Source organism: Cetorhinus maximus, chromosome 12, assembly GCF_964194155.1.
Source record: "Cetorhinus maximus chromosome 12, sCetMax3.hap1.1, whole genome shotgun sequence".
NCBI classification, from domain to species: domain Eukaryota; kingdom Metazoa; phylum Chordata; class Chondrichthyes; order Lamniformes; family Cetorhinidae; genus Cetorhinus; species Cetorhinus maximus.
In genome coordinates, this window is record NC_135890.1 from 23,680,248 (window position 1) to 23,700,798 (window position 20,551).

Sequence of the window (20,551 nt, forward strand, 5' to 3'; positions counted from 1 at the left end):
TCCACCACCACCTTCTCATGGGCAATTAATGATGGGCAACAAATGTTGGCATTGCCACTGATGACCACATCCCATGAGCGAATAAAAAAGCTCTAAAAATTAACGTGATGCCAGACACCAGCAAAAGCAAAACAGCAATAAATGATAGTAATTCAGTATATAATTGTTAATGGCCATGTATTATAAATCAACATATATCATATAAATATGAAAATGTTTTTAATGTGCCGTGTAAAAAAGTTATTATTTTATGTGATCCTGTAGGTTTCAACCAAGCTCTGCATCTTTCCTTTTTACAGAAGACACAGTGAAGCCACGCACACGCATGCACACACGTATGCACACCCCCCCCCTTCCCCTTACTCACTCAGCAGCGCCCCCCCTTCCCAAATTCCCTCAACTCCACCACTCGGCAGCTCCTCTTCCCAAACCCTCCCCCACTCACTCATATGGCAGCCTGGCCTTTCCAGCAGCTTCAACACTGAGCCATTCTGGAGCCTCACAAACCCCTTTATGGACAGACCCATCATGACTGAAAGTTGGCAAAAAAATATTGCTGAAAATCCACTGACTTTTCATCCTAGCACACGCTGGGGTGTGTGATAATTCTGCATTTTTTTTCTTGGCAATACCTTCCTATGGTTATTGTTGTTTGCTGCTATAATTCAACAAACAATGTGGCAACATTCAGAAAACCGGTGCTGATTCACTACAACCAACCGAGACTCGGGCTTTGTTGCTCTCCCTCCACCTGGGCCTGCTGAACCCCACGGTTTCACCAAGTGGTCAGCAGCAGAGCACACCCTTCTGTTGGGATGAGTGACAGCAGCCGGGTCCAGGCTGGTGCAAAGCTGAGTAGCGGCTCCCTGAATCCTCCCGACGTCGTTACTGATGGAGGTGGGAAAAAAATTTAAAAGACAGAATTCCTTTATCCAAGTGTTAGAATTCTGCCAAATTTCTCAATCCTTGTTTCCTTAGCCATGTTTGACCCAATGCCATGAGACTTCATGGAAACTGGAGTCAATGTTGAGGATTCCTGGGGCCACTCCCTTCAGACTGTGCCACCACCTCTGGTTGGTCTGTCCTGCTAGCGGGAAAGGTATCTGGGACGCTGGCGCATGGGTATGTTTCTAGGAGCCTGATTTTGCTCAACCTGTCTAAAAGGCAGCTCTCCAAATTTGGACACATGTACCCAGATGTTAGTGAGCAGGACTTTGCAGAGTTGACTGAGCTGAGCTGGACTTTCCTGCTGTGATTTGAGACTTTCTGCAGTTCTCTTTCGAACGAAGCCACAGGAAAACAGTTTCCAGGATTTGCTGACATTACCTTGGTGTGCATGGTGTCAGGCTCTGTTGGACCCCTCTGACGCAGCATGTAACCTCGCTCTTCACCCACAGTCTGCAGGGACATAAAAGAGAGAATTACAGTAAGTGCTAACACAGTTTAGTACCATAGTCTACTGTACACTATTCTTCAGACCCCATCCCAAATCAGCACTCACCTTTTGGTTTGTAATATGCTCCTGAACCACCTCATCCTCAGCTAAAGGTGGAAGAAAACCGCCATCAGCATCATCACCATCACTTCCTGTGGGACCTGAGATAAGAGCATACACTCAAGGTGTTTAGTCTAGATTATTCTCACAGGGACCTCTTACCACCTAAAAGTTAAAGAGATTGAGGGCTGCGGAGACAATCAAAATAACGCATACCACTTGCTTATTCAAAACAACAGTCACCAGAATTGGGCACAGCCCCACCCACTGCCTCAGCCATCCCGACCCCACCCTTGGCCCTAGACCCATTCCAACTCTCTGCCCCAACCCCTAAACCCACTCCAATCCACAGTCTGGTTCTGCAATAGTATTCAGACACATAGTGCAAGGTCCAAATTTTATTCCTGGCCTGAGCAGAGTGAGCTGGCTGAAGTCAGGCTGCCACAACCTGCCTCAATGATCTTAACCATAGAGGGAGACCCAAGTCTTGGATCCTGCTCCTCACCTCCAGAACGCTGCAGCGCGTTCAATGCCAGTTGTCCGCTTTATAAGGCTCACTCGTGATACTTAGGCAAACATCTTACAACACTCTGAACCATTACTTGGAGATAGTGCTATGGTTTTGCCAGCTTCCATGATCTAAATTCAAGGCTGGCCTTCAGGAGACAAGGGGAAGAATTGGATATAAAAGAAACAGGTGTGTCATAGACCCTGAAGTTTTGTCTGTTTTCAGGTAAGAACGTCTATGATCTGCTTATTTAATCAGTAACTTGGTTGTAAAGTAGCAACTTTAAATGATATTTGCAGCTACACACTGGGAGAGTTAGTATGCTTGTTTCTCTACACTAGGAGAGGAAATCCATATCCCATTGTTAGCTACAATGGAGACTACTTGGAGGTGACATTTCAAGACTCTGACAAAAATGTGGAAGTTGATTGGAATCAGGGCAGTAATTGGGGCCTGTTTACCTGACTCAAAGCTGGAGGGCTGTGGATCGGCTATCTGACCTGTGAGAACCTGATCCAGTTGAAGGGCCTTCTGCATCAGGGGTTTCACAGTGGGTTAGCTGTGATTAATGGTGAACAGTATCAATCTTACACAAGGGTATACTACTGCAAAAGCAGGTATCCTGCATATCATAAGTCTCAGTATAATAAAAGCAAAAAACTGCGGATGCTAGAAATCCAAAACAAAAACAAAAATACCTGGAAAAACTCAGCAGGTCTGGCAGCATCTGCGGAGAGGAGCAGTTAACGTTTCGAGTCCGAATGACTCTTCAACAGAACCAAGTAAAAATAGAAAAGAGGTGAAATATAAGCTGGTTTAAGGGGGGTGGGTAGAGCTGGATAGGGGGCCAGTGATAGGTGGAGATAACCAAAAGATGTCACAGACAAAAGGACAAAGAGGTGTTGAAGGTGGTGATATTATCTGAGGAATGTGCTAATTAAGGGTAGAAAGCAGGACAAGCAAGGTTCCCATTCCCAACGCCAACTGGAGGAACAGCACCTCATCTTCCGACTAGGCACTTTACAGCCTTCCGGACTGAATATTGAATTCAACAACTTTATATCTTGAACTCCCTCCTCCATCCCCACCCCCTTTCTGTTTCTTCCCCCTCCCTTTTGTTTTTTCCAATAATTTATTTAGATTTTTCTTTTCCCACCTATTTCCATTATTTTTAAATCTATACCTATAATGCCCTGTCAGTCTTTCCACTCCACCCCCACTAGAGCTGTACCTTGAGTGTCCTGCCATCCATTCTTAATTAGCACATTCTCTTAGATAATATCACCACCTTTAACACCTCTTTGTTCCTTTGTCTGTAACATCTTTTGATTATCTGCTCCTATCACTGCTTGCTTGTCCCTACTACCACCCCTCTCCCCAACTTCTCTCCCCCCACCTTAAACCAGCTTATATTTCACCCCTCTCCTAACTTTACTCAGTTCTGCTGAAGGGTCATGAGGACTCGAAATGACAACTCTTTTCTTCTCCGCCAGACCTGCTGAGTTTTTCCAGGTAATTCTGTTTTTGTCAAGCAAGGTACAGATAGCCCTAGTGGGGGTGGGGTGGGGTGAAGATATGGAGAGAGTCATGATCTAAAATTGTTGAACTCAATATTCAGTCCGGAAGGCTGTAAAGTGCCTAGTCGGAAGATGAGGTGCTGTTCCTCCAGTTTGCGTTGAGCTTCACTAGAACAATGCAGCAAGCCAAGGACGGACATGTGGGCATGAGAGCAGGGTGGAGTGTTGAAATGGCAAGCGACAGGGAGGTCTGGGTAATGCTTGCGGACAAACTAAAGGTGTTCTGCAAAGCGGTCACCCAGTCTGCGTTTGGTCTCTCCAATGTAAAGTCTCAGTATCCCTGAGCTGGGGAGGTTGGGCAGTAGAATTATTCAAGGATCCTGTCCTTAATCACTGGGCTGTGAAAGTTAAACAAAGATAAAACAAAGCTCAGCTGTGATTCTTCCTTCCGTACGCAAGGGACCAGCAGGTGGCTGGCACCTACAGAACTGCAGGAGGCAGCACCTTCCGGGCCACACAATTAACAATCTAAATTAGTGTGAAAATAACCACTGAGATCTCTGTAACATGCACCTGGTGAAATGCACCACGCTTAATTTGCATGAATTAGAGTGAAATACCAGATTGGTCTGTCAATCCCCAAATACACTCAACATAAGAAGAAAAGCAGCAACAACCCTCGCAAAGGGATTGCTGCACTCCTCAGCCCTAAACTTGAAGAAAAAAGCTATATCAAGTTCTTTAGAGTAGCATACTTACCCCCTTCATCCAAAAAGTTTAATACTGGAATTGGAGCCTGACAGTCACTGCTATCCATCCCCACGTCCTCCGGAACATTCTGTAGACCTGCAACGTAAGGCACAGTGTAATAATCACATTCCTGCTGTGTAACCTGCCTGTGCCCACATCACATGCTCCACACAGCCTTCTGTGCACTCAGCAAGCACTAGCATTAATCTCAGGAGACATCTGGCCTCCTTATAATTACTGACTTCATAGACTGATACAGCAAAGGAGACTATTCAGTCCATCGTGCCTATGTCAGCTCTTTGAAAGAGCTATCGATTAGTCCCACACCCCCTGCTCTTTTCCCTTAGCACTGCAAATTTCTCTTTTCAGTTATTAATTTATTAATCCAATTCTTTTTTTGAGAGTTATTAAATTTATTTCCATTCACCCTTTCAGGTGGTGCATTCAAGATTACAACACTGTGAAAAAGAATGTCCTCTCAGCTCCCCTTGTTTTTTTTGCCAATTACCTTCAACCTGTGTCTTCTGGCTACTGACCCTATTGCTACTGGAAATAGTTTCTATAGACTCTACCCAAACGCTTCATAATTTTCAACACCTCAATTAAATCTCCCCTTAACCTCTCTGCTCATCAAACAACTCCAGCTTCTCCAGTCTCACCACATTACTCATGCTCTTCATCCCTGGTACAATTCTAGCAAATCTCTTCTGCAATAAGAATGACCCCATGCAACTGACATCCTGCCTAAAAAAAGAAGTTCCATTTATGTAACTCTTTTAAAATCGGAAAACATCTAAGAACTCTTCACAAGAACATTACCAACATTTGACAGAGGCACAGAAGCAGATATTAGAACAGATGACCAAAAGCTTGGTCAAAGACGTAGGCTTTCATGAGTACTTTAAATGCAGGAGAGAGAGGCATAGAGGGAGGTGGAGTTTCAGAACTTAAGAGTCTAGGCAACTAAAAGTACAGATGCCAATGTGGAGCTATTAAAACTGGAGACATGAATTCAAGCAGTACAGAAACCACAGGGTTGGGCTGGTGGAGACTACAGAGATGTGAAGAGGCAAGGTGGGGATCTGAAAAACATGGAAGAGAATTTTAAAATTGAAGCGGTGGCAGATTGGAAACAAGTGTAGGTCAGTGAACAGTAGGGTAATTAATGGTTGAAAAGGACTAGATACAAGTTAAGATGCAACAGCAGAATTTTGAATGACCGTAAGATAACACAGGGTGGAAAACGAGAGAACATTCAGGAGAACGTTGGAGTGGTGAAGTTTAGAAATATTTTCTTTTATTCATTCATGGAATGTGGGCATTGCTGGCTAGGCCAGCATTTACTGCCCATCCCTAATTGCCCTTGTTCAGGGGGCATTCAAAAGTTAACCACATTGCTGTGGGTCTGGAGTCACATGTAGGCCAGACCGGGTAAGAGCAGCAGATTTCTTTCTCTAAAGGACAACAGTGAACCAGGTGGATTTTTACGACAACCGACAATGGTTTCATGGTCATCATTGGACTTTTAACTCCAGGTTTTTATTGAATTCAAATTCCACCATCTGCCGTGGTGGGATTCAAACCCGAGTCCCCAGAGCATTGCCCTGGGTCTCTGGATTACCAGGCCAGCCAATACCACTACGCCACCGCCTCCCTATAATAAAGACCTGATGAGGTTTTCAGCAGATAAGCTAAGACAGGGTCAGAGTCGGGCAATGTGACGAATTTGGAAATAGACAGTCTTGTTGAATGTAGTCAGAAGCTCCATCTGAATCAAAGTACCATGGTTTAAATGGTCTGCTTCAGCTAGTTGCCAGGAAGGAGTATAGTGGCCATGGAACAAGAAACAATGGCTACTATCTTCCTAATATTTAGTTGGAGAAAATTTCTACTTACCCTATAATGGATGTGAGACAAGCAATCTGACAAATCAGGGGCAGTGAAGGGGTCAAGAGAAGTGGTCAGAAGGGTCAAAGGTGATCCCAGGTGTCAGGAATTTTAATTCTGAGAAAGTCAGACTGGATTTCATTACAACAGTGGAGATTTTTTAAATCATACAGAAGCGTTAACATTTAACAGCACAGGCCAATTGGCTCATTGTGCTTGTTCTGGATCTGTTAGATAAATCATAAACTAATCCCACTGCCCCATTCTGTTCCCCCAAACCCACTTTTAATCCCAAACTAATCCTACTCCTTGCTCTCTCCCAACAGTCCTGTATTAATCCTAAACTAAACCCACTGCCTCACTCTTCACCCCCTTCATAGCCCTGTATCAATCCCAAACCATTCCCACTGTTCCACTCAGTCCTTTTCTTTGTAACTTCCTCTGCTTAAAAAATTAAACCACTTTTTCTTTAAAAGATGAAATGGTCTGTCTCAACGAATCCCAACAGCAAATCATTCCATGCTACTACAACACTCAGTGTTCAGCATGGTGCAAGGTTCAAATCACAGGTGACAAGTTGAATAAAGAAGAGATTATAGCGTTCAAGCACAATAAATAACATTCAACACTTGAGTCAGCAGCAAGCCACACACTCATGGAACAGGAGCTGTCCAATCAGACAATAATCAAGCTAGAGGTACAAAACAGTCCTGGAATCAGTGACACACTCAGACTCACTCTCAGCAAGAGGTTGCAACATGACAATGGGTAAACTGTTCACTGGCACACAGTTAATTACCGTTTCTATTGTGCTCTGCATTGTCCTGCTGTTGCCTGTTCAGATAGCTCATCGGTGACACATTGGCAAGTTCCAACATGAAGGCACCTGTGGCGTGAGGGGTACAAGTATTCATTCGGAAATCCTTGCGGCTGCCCAGGATCTCTCCTCTCCGGCTACAGCAAAACAGAAAGCCTGTTAGGTTGGTAACTGAGGATTGTTTTCTTGGGCTTCCTGAGCATTTGAGTATGATCTGACCATTCACTTGGTCTTCAAACACTTCATGCATTAAATGATGCCAAACTTAAGAGGTGTGGCAGATAGTGAGGATGATACCAGTCAACTGCAACAGAACAAAGATAGGCTAGCAGAGAGCAGACAAGTGGCAGATAGAATTTAACACAGAAGTGTGATGTAGTGCATTTTGGCAAAAAGGATAGGGAGAAGCAACATAGACTTAATGGCACACTTCTAAAGTGTGTGCAGGAGCAGAGGAACCTTGGGGGTTCATGTGCATAGATGTTTGCAGGTGGGAGGACATAGAGTGTAGTTATCAAAACAAATAGGATCTTGTGCTTCATAAATAGAGGCATTGAGTGCAAAAACTGGGAATTTCTGCTGAACCTCTATAAAGTTCTGGTCAGCCCGCAATTAGAGTATTGCGTATAGCTCTGGTTTTCACACTTTAGGACAGATGAGACCATGTAAAGGAGATTTACGAGAATGGTTCCAAGAATAAGAGATTTTAGCTGCAAGGCTAAATTGGAGAAGCTGGGGTTATTTTCCTTGGAGCAAAGGAGACTGAGGGGAGATATGATTGAGGTGTACAAGATTATGACAGGTTTATAAAATGAACAAAGAAAAGCTGTTCCTATTAGTTGATGGTACAAGGACTAGGGCACACAGATTCAAGGTTTTGGAAAAGCCATACAGTGGTGAACATTCGTGTTTTTCTCTAAAGCTTCCACATTCCCGCCCATCCCTGCCCCTCCCCAAGCCCCTTGTCATCTTCCTTGCTGAGATCTAGTTCCATGGCTCTCTACCTCTGGAACAAAGGGGAAGGCAGACAGTATCAACACCATGACCAAACGTGGAGGGATGACACCCAATCCTTATCCTTCCCTCGTACAACATTCACGCCTTTGATAGATCATCAGGTGGGTGTGCTGTTCTTGCTCCTTCTAATTAACCATTAAATGCAGTAAAGATCAGCACAGAAGATAACCTGCAACCTTCCTACACCATGTGACTCAGTATTATGCCAGTCAACAGGTGGTCACCTGCTTCTAGCTCCTTGCATTCAGCCTCAGAGCTCCTCAACAACTACATCTCACCTGGCTATTGGACATTCAAGGTGGATGCATCCCGAATTCAGGAAATTTACTATTCTCATCAAAGTGTAAGGTGTCAGTGCTGGTACCCCTTCACGCCACAGGCGCCTTCATGAAGTAAGCTTCAGCCTGGGATCCAATATCAGGATCAAACACTCCCAGGGTATGTACAGCACAGGTTGGATAGAGTAGGCTCCCTCTACGCTGTCCCATCAAACACTTCCAGGGCAGGTATACCATTGGTTAGATACAAAGTGAAGTCTCAAATAACTAATTTCAGACTCAGAAGCACATCTTATTGTAGGAATGTGACAACTCCATTTCTCCAGCCAATTAATTGCTAATTTAGTATCAAGTGGCCGCGCATTATTCAGTATGTTGCAGTGAACTAAACTCCACCAGCAACTGCAATAAAGCTGCTTGAAACTTTGAGAATCCTTACGGCTGGCAGCTAGGAAGACTTTCACACTATCCCTTTGGGGCACACCGATTGGGTCTTCCACAGTCTACCTGCAGCCCACTGACTGGGTGTCTGCCTCAATTTGCCTTGTGTGTGTGTGTGGCAGCAAATTCCATACCTGAAGAGCGGGTTGTTCTTTTTCTCAATTTCTTCTAATGGTACTAGTGCCATTGGCGTTAGTGGGATAATGTTTACAACCTGAAGTATCAAGAGAAGCAAACACAGCGCAGTCAGAGAAGTCAGGTTCTACCACTCCCTCTCCCATCTTAGTTCTCTGCAACCCCCGCACCTCAGTCCAACATGACCTCAAAAATGTACTTCCCCACCTGAATTTATTCATCTTTCAATACTGCTCTGCTACCATTCAAATACCCAAATGCCACCTTTTTTATTTCACCTTGGTCCTGCTCCCAGCCTCCATACTCATCCCAGCCCATCCCTTGAGCGCCTCTTACAAGCTCCCTGTCTCTTGCAGATTCTTCTGGCTAGCCCTCGCTGCCTGGCCTTGCCCGAGAGCTTTAGTCTCTTGACAGCTCCCCTTTTCACCACAGGCAAATTGTCCATCCTGCTTTGGATCAGGTTCCCCCTTCCTTTGTTTTTAATTCTTACTCTCTTCTGGTCCATACCCACCAGCCTGGTGTTGAACTCCAGCCCTCACTCAGTGTAGTGAAGATTGCAGTGAGTTGTGTGGGGGTGGGGGATGATAACCTATTATGCTATGAGAGCACCAACTTGCACTGTCAAAAATCTGAGGAATCGCAAATAAGGATTACGTACATTTGAACTGTGATTCTTCTGCAAATCAATGTTGGTTTTTGATGGACACTCAATATCATCAAGAGACAAAAACTGGAAAACAAAGATTTCAGAGGTTAGTGACATCCGACGTAGAAAGATAGAAGATCCAGGCCAGCCAATATTTTACAATAGCAGTAGCACACACCAGAGCAGTGACTGTTACAGTGCTGGAACTAGAGGGCATATTAGGCATGAACAGTATGACACATAGCTACATAGCCTCATGGAGCACAGCCCAGCACAGGTCCCAAGGAGATACATTTACAATCCTATTTTTACAACTTCAAAAGAATAAAATTTGTTCATTTCAACCATCCAAAGTAATTAACCCCCCTTAGTTTCAGGTTCATTTTAATGTCACCTTATATATCCCTGGTTCTCCCCAACACCAGTGTTCAATATCGGGACAACTGCTTTGATCTCATGGAACAGCTTGCCAAAATAACAGTCACAGCACTTATATATTCTAAATTGTTGGCAATATGCAAACGCAAGATTTTTATTATTTTACTTCAATCATTTACATCTAATTAATTTCACAGAGTTAATGAACAGTAAATCCCGAGTCATTGCTCCTTACTTCCCAATCAGCCTTGTCATTAGCCAAAGATACGTCATTATCTGTACCATCTTCCCCAATAGATGTAACCTTTTGATTCCGCCTAAAATAGCAAATATAAAAATTACATTTAAAGCAGTTTCTGCAACCAGAACATCATTGTAAAAAGCATTTTTACTTAGGAGAGAAAAGAGAGATCAACCCTCTCCAATTGAACAACCTTCCACATCTGGTGATAACATAGACTCTTACTCAGTGTTACAGTTCCATAGTAACACAGACTGCATTGGGTGTCATAGTCCCATCAAAGCACAGACTGTTAGTGGGTATCACAACCCATTGTAGCACATACTGTTACTGGGTGTAATGTTCCTGTTATAGCAAACAGCCCATTACCAAGTGCAATATTCTTGTAATAACACAGCCAGCTACTGACTGTAACACTCCTGTAATTACATTATTGGAGAGTAATGTTTCTGTACTAGCACAGCATGTTATTGAGTCTGATGCTCTTACACTAATTTAGTGTTTACATGGATAATCCTGCAATGAAACAATGTACTGCTGGATATAGTATGTGTATATATAACCAGCTTGTACAGAAATATTACAAAATACTGTTCCACTAGGTGTAATACTCTGATATCAACACAACCCTTCTGTATATACAATATAATACACCATCCAGTACTGCCTTATGTTTATAGGGTATTTGGTATAAACTTCCTTTTTTTTTTATTCTGGGCAGTTGCCCTCGAGAAGATGGTGGTGAATTGCCTTCTTGAACTGCTGCAGTCCTTGTGGGGTAGGTACACCCACAGTGCTGTTAAGGAGAGAGTTCCAGGATTTTGACCCAGCAACAGTGAAGGAACGGCGATATATTTCCAAGTCAGGGTGGTGATTGACTTGGCAGGGAGCTTCCAGGTGGCGGTGTTCCCATGTCCTGCTGCCCTTGTCTTTCTAGATGGTCATGGGTTTGGAAGGTGCTGTTTAAGGAGGCTTGGTGAGTTCCTGCAAAACATCTTGTAGATGGTACACACTGATGCCACTGAAGGCATTAATTCATGGTCAATGCTGCTTTGTTATTGCAAGTATTATTTACTTTTTGTTGGAGATCAAGTCCAGAGCCTGGTACACCAAAGAATGCAGATATTCCACCTATGGAGAAAGGAAAAACATCCTCACACCCTATTCGTTCTCATCAATCCCAACAGGGCAGTCAGCAGCAACTTGGAGAATTCCTGAGCTAACATCAGACCAACACCCATGACACACTTAGACCAGATACCTTTCCAAACTTTGCATCAAATACCTCCATTTTGAAAGTTTAATTTTTCCGCTCATTAAGCATATTTCATCAACTTAATAAATATTAAAAGGACCAAGAATGAAGGAGGATCAGTTCCCAGACACTCCCAAACCAAACCAAACCAAACCAAGCCAGCACTGCACCCATCCTGTCCCAACCTTCCTTCCTAGATATGCATGCCCCTCCTCCCGTACCAGGTCCACCCGTCTCCGCATCCAGCCAGTCCCACACATTCCAAATATTACCCCATCCACCAGAGGAGGCTGGAATGAACAGACCTTCCTGCTGTAAATACATGCTGAGCCTTGGATCAAAAGAGCAGCTTCAGCAAAGTTCATTGTCGTCTTCCCATCATCGAAGGAAATGCAGATCTGGTCCAACTGGAAGACAGAGAGAAAGAGATTGCCCCGAAGGTTACACGCTGCAGTTGTAGCCACATGGACAGAAAGTCAGTTGGCAGACAGGAAACAGGGTCGGGTTAAATAGATGTTGCTCAGGTTGGAGGAGGGTTGGAACTGGGGTATCCCAGGGCCTGCTCCACGGGACAGAGTTTGGAAGGGGGATACCCCAGGGGTCCGTTCCACAGGCAGAGATTTAGAGGATTAGAATTTAGATAAATGCAGCACAAATTTGCAGACGATACAAGTGAGTAGTCTGGCCAACAGTCAGGGGAGTTGGTCACAACTGAAATTGCCGGGGTTCAAAATAAGATTTGCAACAAAATAAAAACAAAAAAAAATCTACATGTCTTACAGTAAAATTAATTTTAACTGAATAAACTGACTTGAATACCTTTTGAGGACTGTTGAAATTTTTACAGAAGCCTATGTTTTGGATATTTTTTCCCACAGCTATTTGTTGAAGAATATGCCAAACGCTTCAACCCTAAATTAATCTGTTCTGCACTAAAAACATTTGTACCCTAAACAGTCTGTGATAGACACATTCAAAAGTTTCAAATTGATAGGCAGAAACTTTAGGTTAAATCTGGGGTTGGGAGGAGTGCGCTTGGAATCTACCTATGCATTAACTGAAACAGAGTCAGTTTGGTACAAAAATGCCTTGTCACTCAAGAGGTGAAACAATAAAGTTTGGGAACGTTTGATTTGAGATTTTACATGATTGATGGATTTTTTTTTATTATTCATCCACAGAATGTGAGCCAGCAGTTATTGCCCTTGAGAAGGTGGTGGTGAGCTGCCTTCTTAAACCGCTGTGTAGGTACACCTATAATGCTGTTAGGGAGGGAGCTTCAGGATTTTGACCAGCAACAGTGAAGGAACAGCAATATATTTCCAAGTCAGGATGGTGAGTGGCTTGGAGAGGAACTTCCAGGTGGTGGTGTTCCCATGTGTCTGCTGCCCTTATCCTTCTCAATGATAGTGGTTTGGAAGGAGCTTTGGTGAGTTTCTGCAGTGCATCTTGTAGATGGTACACACTGCTGCCACTGTTTCTCAGTGGTGGAGGGAGTGAATGTTTGTGGAAGGGGTGCCAATCAAGCTTCTGGAGTGTTGTTGGAGCTGCACTCATCCAGGCAAGTGAAGAGTATTCCTTCACACTCCTGACTTGTTCCTTGTAGATGGTGGACAGGTTTTGGGGAGTCAGGAAATGAGTTACTCACCACAGGATTCCTAGTCTCTGACCTGCTCTTGTAGCTACAGTATTTATATGGCTAGTGCAGTTCAGTTTCTGATCAATGGTAACTCCCAGGATGTTGATAGTGGGGGATTCAGCGATGGTGATGCCATTGAATGTCAGACCATAAGACGTAGGAGCAGAAATTAGGCCATTCGGCCCATCGAGTCTGCTCCGCCATTCAATCATGGCTGATAAGTTTCTCAACCCCATTCTCCTACCTTCTCCCCGTAACCTTTGATCCCCTTACCAATCAAGAACCTATCTATCTCAGTCTTAAATACACTCAATGACTTGGCCTCCACAGCCTTCTGTGGCAATGAGTTCCATAGTCAGGGGGCGATAGTTATACTCTCTCTTGTTGGAGATGGTCATTCCTTGGCACTTGTGTGGCGTGAATGTTACTTGCCACTTGTCAGCTTAAGCCTTGATATTGGCCATGTCTCACTGCATTCGGACATGGACTGTTTCAGTATCTGAGGAGCCGCGAATGGTGCTGAACATAATGCAATCATCAGCAAATATCCCCACTTCTGGCCTTATGATGGAAGGTCATTGATGAAGCAGTTGAAGATGGTTGGGCCGAGGACACTATCCTGAGGAACTTCTGCAGTGATGTCCTTGAACTGAGATAATTGACCTCCAACAACTACACCCATCTTCCTTTCTGCTAGGTATGACTCCAACCAGTGGAGAGTTTCCCCCCATCCCCCCAATTCCTAATGACTTGAGTTTTGCTAGGGCTCCTTGATGCCACACTCGGTCAAATGCTGTCTTTGGTCAAGGGCAGTCACTCTCACCTCAGAGTTCAGCTCTTTTGACTATGTTTGAACAAGGGCTGTAAGGAGGTCAGAAGCTCATTGGCCCTGGCCAAACCCAAACTGAGCGTCAGTGAGGAGGTTATTGCTAAGCAAGCGCCACTTGATAACACTGTTGATGACCCGTTCCACCACTTTACTGATGATCGAGAGTAGACTGATGGCATGGTAACTGGTTGGGTTGGATCTGTCCTGCTTTTTGTGTACAGGACATACCTGGGCAATTTTCCACATTGCTGGGTGAATGCCAGTGTTGTAGCTGCATGGAACAGCTTGGCTAGGGGCACAACAAGTTCTGCAGCACAAGTCTTCAGTACTATTGCCAGAATATTGTCAGGGCCCATAACCTTTGCAGTATCCAATGTCTTCAGCCGTTTCTTGATATCACGTGGAGTGAATTGAATTGGCTGAAGACTGGCATCTGTGATGCTGGGGACCTCTGAAGGGTGTCCAAAGAGGAGACAAAAAAAGGCAAGAGCAAGGAAGAAAGAATTGAGGAGACGGAGATAAACAAAAGGCAGTGAATCATGTCACAGGAGAACAAGTAATCTTCAGTAATACAAAGACCTCACCTCTTCCAGATACTCCCCCAATTGAGCTGCCACATCAATCTCCCAGTTCTTCGTCAACTCTCTAATGGGCTGAAGAAGATGTGTGAATCGTGTCTCAACGTCTTCCATCATTAACTTAGCACTGAACCCTTGAGACAAGGAATTAAGACAGAAAAACTCAACAGAGTGTGGAGAGAAAAACAGAGTTAATGTTTCAGGTCAACGACTTTCATCAGAACACTGGAAACAAGGGGTCATCTGTAATTATGGCACAGGGTTGGGGTGATGCTGTTAGTAGAATCTAACTGCAGGAGATTTACTGAAGCTCTCATCTATGCAAACACACAAATTCCCATTTGGTCTGTCACTCTCCTCATGTAAAGTGAAAGAAATACTGCTTTCAGGAGGAAATCAACTAAAGGAACAGACAACGGTCACATTACACATTAAAATATATTGAATGAAAATTATCTATGCCACAGGAAAATAGAAAAGTACCAGACTGGGAGGCACTTATAATCCCACAAACTATAAAGTATATAGAATTCCAACACAGACAGGTTATTCTACCCAACCAGTTGTGTTGGTGTTTATTCTCCACATGAGCAGTATCCTAATCTCCAATCGCAATTTCATGAAAGAACTCTAAAGTCCAGAGATTTTACACAAGTGCTATGTCCTGCTCCTTCCCCAGATGAATCATGAAGGTGGAGTCCCAAATAGTTGGTGGCAGTAGATCATGTCCAGGTACCGGTTGCAATTATAGACGGTTGTGTATTGGGTCGAAAACCTGTTTAGTGTCAGGGTGTTTAGTGCCAGCTTCCCTTGTTACGGACTGCTGGAGTTTTACTGCGACCAGCAAGATCAGTGTGGCAGCCGCTGGCCCAAACACCAGCCGGCGACTGTGTCTCAGCAAGTGTCAGGGACAGATTCTCTCACATGCTGCATCTTCAGGCCCAAGATTCTGATACAAGGTCTCAATTCACAAGCAAAATGATACAAGCCACAATCTTCTCATTTTGTAGATTTCAGCCTATTTTTAAATTAAAGAAAATCTCTGTCTGGATGAGCAAATCCCATACATTAGTACTAGAACCTCAACAGAGACAGACAGTAAACAACCTGTTCACAAAAACCTTCAAAAATAACTTTTCAAACAATTCCTAGGCGGGGCACAGATGTTTGGTTTGAAAAGAATTCACAAAGAAAAGCAAACCTGGAACAAACCAAGAAATCGATTTCACTGAAGGAAGAGCAGCCAGTAGGAGGGAAGGGGAAAACAAGAGTTGGAAGAAAGTTGTTTCCAACTTTTATAGCATCGGAGTCTGTTTCATCCAGCCAGCACTAGCCCCAGACGGAGATACTAATAGAATAAATTTAAGGAACACTAAAAGAAAGCTGAAAATATTGCAGTTCAGTTTCTTTCCTTGGTTTTGGATTATAATAACTAATCATTGAATCTCTCAACATCTGGAGCCACGGAATTACAGTCCTGATAGCAAACAGCCTGTTAAGAAATATTTCCAACCATGTTGAATAATTGGTCATGACTGAGGCTTAAGCGTGTTGTCCAAGTGCAAGTTTATTACTCAGACACCAATAGTATAATAACTATTACAGTTATACGATAGATCCATACAACCTGGTTTCTTGCAGACTCAAGGTGATCAAACTTGGCCTCTATAGATGTTGTCTCTGGGATGTCCTGTGAGTTCTGACCTTAAATAGCTGTTCTCTGATACATTGCACACCTTTACTTTGTGAATTATATCACATGATACCTGTCATGATATCACTTTAAAAGAATATGAAAATGATCAAGGGACCAGGATGTAAAGTAGTATGCGATCAGCAGCCAGTTAGTTGTGTGTATGAGTGGTTGCAGCTATTGATGTGACAAATGGTGGTTGCTGAATCGCTCGAGGATACCTGTTTGTTGAGCTACCCTGTTATGTGTACATATCAGTTGCAGTCTTCAAATAAACTGAGGTTATCAGTAGTTATAGTTTACCAGTTCCATGTGACAGGTTGGCGAGTTTGCTTAAAGTAACCAGAAACACAACATGGTGGCAGTGTTGCAAATTTGAAGACCACAGGAGGCGGCACAGACAAAATTTGGTGCAATATGGAGACTGTAGTGCACTGAAACCACAGGACAGATAGTCCATCTACACACAATACTTTTCAGAACAGTTAGTACCTGATTTGTGGGATAGCTGGATTACTGGTGAATGAGAGCAACGAATCAGACGGACCAAGGTGAAGATTTAGAGTGGAGAAATCTTCAACCAGAAAGTGAACAGGCTTTCCACATGGTAAATGTGGCACAATGTGTGGATGAATCAAGCAGTTCAAGGATTTTGCTACTATCAGCATCATATGCCGGAAGAAAAGCAGCAAACGCATGCTCATAACCAAAGTCGACACGGGAGAGCGTGGGTGCATCTTGCCACTCAGAATCTCGAAGGATGTGTATCTGGACCGTTGGGAGTCAATGACACAATCTATGATAGCCAAATTAACTTTGTACAATGGGTTACCCATTCATTGCATAGGTACAGTGACATTTGAAATGCAGCTACAGCATGGAAACCGCATGTATTCTGCCGACACGACTGGGCCAGCAGTAGCAAGATTTACAGCATGCACAGAACTCAATATTGTGACCATACACAAGATAGCTGGTGCACCAATTGTGGCAGAAGAGGCTAAGAACATGCACATTGTAGGTCATGGACTTACTCAACAGATATACCCAGACAGATTCGACACTAGGAAATTTTAGAGGTTATACTAGCTTCACCTCACAAAAGATGAAATTCCATCGATCAATCCTCCTGGAGAAGGTTAAGAGTGAGTTCGATGACATGGAGCATAACAGCATTATCCATCATGTGCATCAGCATACCGATTGGTAAAGCTCTATCATGTACGTACTGAAAAAAGATGACACAATCTGTGTATGCTTGAACCCAAGGCATCCAGATCTTGCTCTAAAGAGGTGCCAACACAAGATTCACAGAAGCAAGGCTTTTCTCCAAGCTGGAAGCCAAACACTAACATTGGTTGATAAAAACAAAAAACTGCGGATGCTGGAAATCCAAAACAAAAACAGAAACAGAAATACCTGGAAAAGCTCAGCAGGTCTGGCAGCATCAGCAGAGAAGAGCACAGTTGACGTTTCGAGTCCTCATGACCCTTCAACAAGGTGCTACTAGAGCTACCTTGCTTGTCCTGCTCTCCATTCTTAATTAGCACATTCTTTTACATAATATCACCACCTTCAACACCTCTGTTCTTTTGTCTGTGACATCTTTTGGTTATCTGCTCCTATCACTGCTTGCTTGTCCCAACAAACGCCCCCCAACCTTAAATCAGCATATATTTCACCCCTTTCCTATTTCTACTTAGTTCTGTTGAAGGGTCATGAGGACTCGAAACGTCAACTTTGCTCTTCTCCGCCGATGCTGCCAGACCTGCTGAGTTTTTCCAGGTATTTCTGTTTTTGTTTTGGATTTCCAGCATCCGCAGTTTTTTGTTTTTATCACAGAAAATATCCCTGGATGCGGATGCACTGCAAATGATATTGCAGTGATGGGCAAAACCAAAGAAGAGCATGACCAAAATTTACATTTATTAATGGTAGCAGCTCATCATGAAGGATTCATCTTCAACAGCAAGAAATGCCAAGTGAATGTGGGTCAGATTAACTTTTTTGGCTCTATTTATTCAAATTCCGGAATCTCTCCTCACCTAGTCAAACTCGAAAATATGGGACATATGCCTACACCCTAGGACGAAGAGGACTTGCAGAGTTGCATCGGATTTTTCAACTTCCCAATGCCAAACATACCAAACTTTGCCAGTAGAGCATCACTTGGAGGGTTGTAAGGAAGGATGTTCCATATGTATAGCAGGAGGACCATCAACGTGTGTTCAGGTCACTTAAACAGGCATCATCAGAACAGTCATGTGTTCTACAATACTACGACCCAAGAAAAGAGACGGTCTTAGAGGTCAACACATCTCAAAAAGGATTAGGAGCATGCATTATGCAAGTTGGAAAACCAATTGCATTTGGCTCAAAGAGTATTGCAAGCGGAATCCAATTATTTGCACATCGAGCACGAGACACTCGCTCTGATACTCGATATAAGATTTCACACATGCCTATTTGGTGAACGATTTTTTGTGGAAACTGACCACAAACCATTGATTTGAAATGATTTGGCACAAGCCACTGACAAGTGCACCACCCAGACTACAGGGACTTCTAAAATACAGGGATCCAACACTGAAGTCTGTAACAAACCCAGCAGCAAAATGGTTACTTCAGCCACACAGAACAGATTACTGAATACGAAGAATCCACAGACATTTTACTAGATCTACAAGCAGATGGCATTGACATCGAAGTAGAAGGTTTACCCAATGTCAATCTGATGAGTTTTGTCAAAAATGTAACCAATTTCAGGAAGAAACAGCCAATGATCCACAACTGAAAGCATTACAAAGTTATTGCAGAAGGGTGGCCTGAAATGATACAAGTGTCAGGCACCGTAAGATGTTTTTGGCCGTACAGAGATGAACTAGATATTTCAGGAGTTGAGATTTTCAAAGGAAAGCAGGTGTGCTTGTGCCTGAAGCTCTTCGTCAGGACACATTGTCAGTTACATCAGGGCGTATGGCCATAGAGCGGACAAGGCACCTGGCAAGGGACCCTGTGTATTGGCCAACTGTGTATTATGGATCAACAACGATATCGAGATGGTAGCAAGGATGTGCGAAGCATGCCAGAGACACCAACCACACCAACACAAAGAACCAATGCATTCTCATGAGGTTCCATTGCACCCTTGGTCCAAAATTGCAAGAGATTTATTCACTGTCCATGGCGATGACTTTCTCCTCACCACTGAACACTTCTCCAAAGCTTCCAATCAACAGACAATTGAAGGATACCTTGAGTGCATCCATGGCAGACACAATGAGCACAATATTCAGTTTGTTTGGTATCCCTAATGAGTTATATCGGAGAACTGGCCACAATATACTGGTAGATCTTTTAGGGAAAGGTGTGCTAAATGAAACGTAAACCATGTGACAGTCTTGCCACACTATCCCAAATGCAGTCACAAGCAAGATATGGCAATGGCAAACATTGACACTGTCAACTGGGACAGAGTTGCTGACGACTGTGACCTTCGGGGGCTGACTTTTTGAAAGGGCATTGGAAGAAGCTAGCAGAAATTAAAAGCTTAGCTGGCTGAGAAGAGACCCCAGGGAAAACAGAAGCCAGCAAATCTTGCATCTTCTCCACCCACTGTCTTCCTCTGCAGCAAATGCAGCAGAAATTGCCATGCCAAAGTGGGGCTCCTGAGCCACAGCGGACATGCTTAACAAAGAGTTGACCACCACGGCACAAACTATCATCTCATAAGACAGGAGGCTGCCACCAGATGGTGAGAAGGGGTTTGGTGAACTAACACAACCATATCTTACAGAGTTCAGGAAAGTTTTTGGCTGCAGCATGGCTAATCAATAGAGGCTATCTCCCTGAAATCTGCACCATTCAACAACTCCATAAACCAAAGATACTAGGTTGACAAATATGATCCTGTGTCTGTTGAGAGAGAATGCACAACTAATAACAGGTAGGAATTTTAAAATTGTTTTGTAAAACATTTTCAGATGCAGTAATATAGCTTTTGTAAAGAACTCTAACCCATTAGAGATCGAATAAAATAAGAATGAGGTTTATAAACCAACTGTCAATTTATATTGGTTCATATTTTTAAAAACTCATGATTTTTATACCAAACCTCTCGATTTTTCATAGCCTGTCTCTTGAATTTTCAGATGGTAGGGCCGGGCATTGCTGCAAAAATAAACAAGGAGGAAAGGCAAAATGCTACAAAAATAAAAATAGAAAATGCTGGAAATACTCAGCAGGTCAGGCCAAATATGTGGAGAAAAAATCCTGCCCTGAGTATTTCTGTCATTTTCTGTTTTTAGTTCAGATTTCTAGCATCCGCAGTATTCTGCTTTTCAAAATATTACAGATGTTGGAAGCAAACCAGAAACGGCGGCGAACACCAGTGGGTCAATCAGCTGCTGTAGAGAACAGAGAAGTTAATGTTCGGGATAGGCCCTCT

The 20,551-nt window shown here is 43.4% G+C and overlaps 1 protein-coding gene across 1 annotated transcript in view; it reads right to left on the minus strand.

Annotated features, from left to right (window-relative positions):
- The window catches only part of ncaph2 (non-SMC condensin II complex, subunit H2), a 42,129-nt gene that overhangs the window by 21,247 nt on the left and 331 nt on the right, over window positions 1-20,551 (minus strand). The window contains exons 2-11 of the mRNA XM_078553155.1: window positions 14,418-14,545; window positions 11,671-11,772; window positions 11,186-11,241; window positions 10,105-10,186; window positions 9,504-9,575; window positions 8,845-8,924; window positions 6,957-7,111; window positions 4,280-4,366; window positions 1,502-1,596; window positions 1,327-1,398 (exon numbers count right to left, since the gene is read on the minus strand). Of these exons, the coding sequence (XP_078409281.1) occupies window positions 1,327-1,398; window positions 1,502-1,596; window positions 4,280-4,366; window positions 6,957-7,111; window positions 8,845-8,924; window positions 9,504-9,575; window positions 10,105-10,186; window positions 11,186-11,241; window positions 11,671-11,772; window positions 14,418-14,528 (912 nt within the window). The 5' untranslated portion in view covers window positions 14,529-14,545. The remainder of the gene's footprint in view (window positions 1-1,326; window positions 1,399-1,501; window positions 1,597-4,279; window positions 4,367-6,956; window positions 7,112-8,844; window positions 8,925-9,503; window positions 9,576-10,104; window positions 10,187-11,185; window positions 11,242-11,670; window positions 11,773-14,417; window positions 14,546-20,551) is intronic.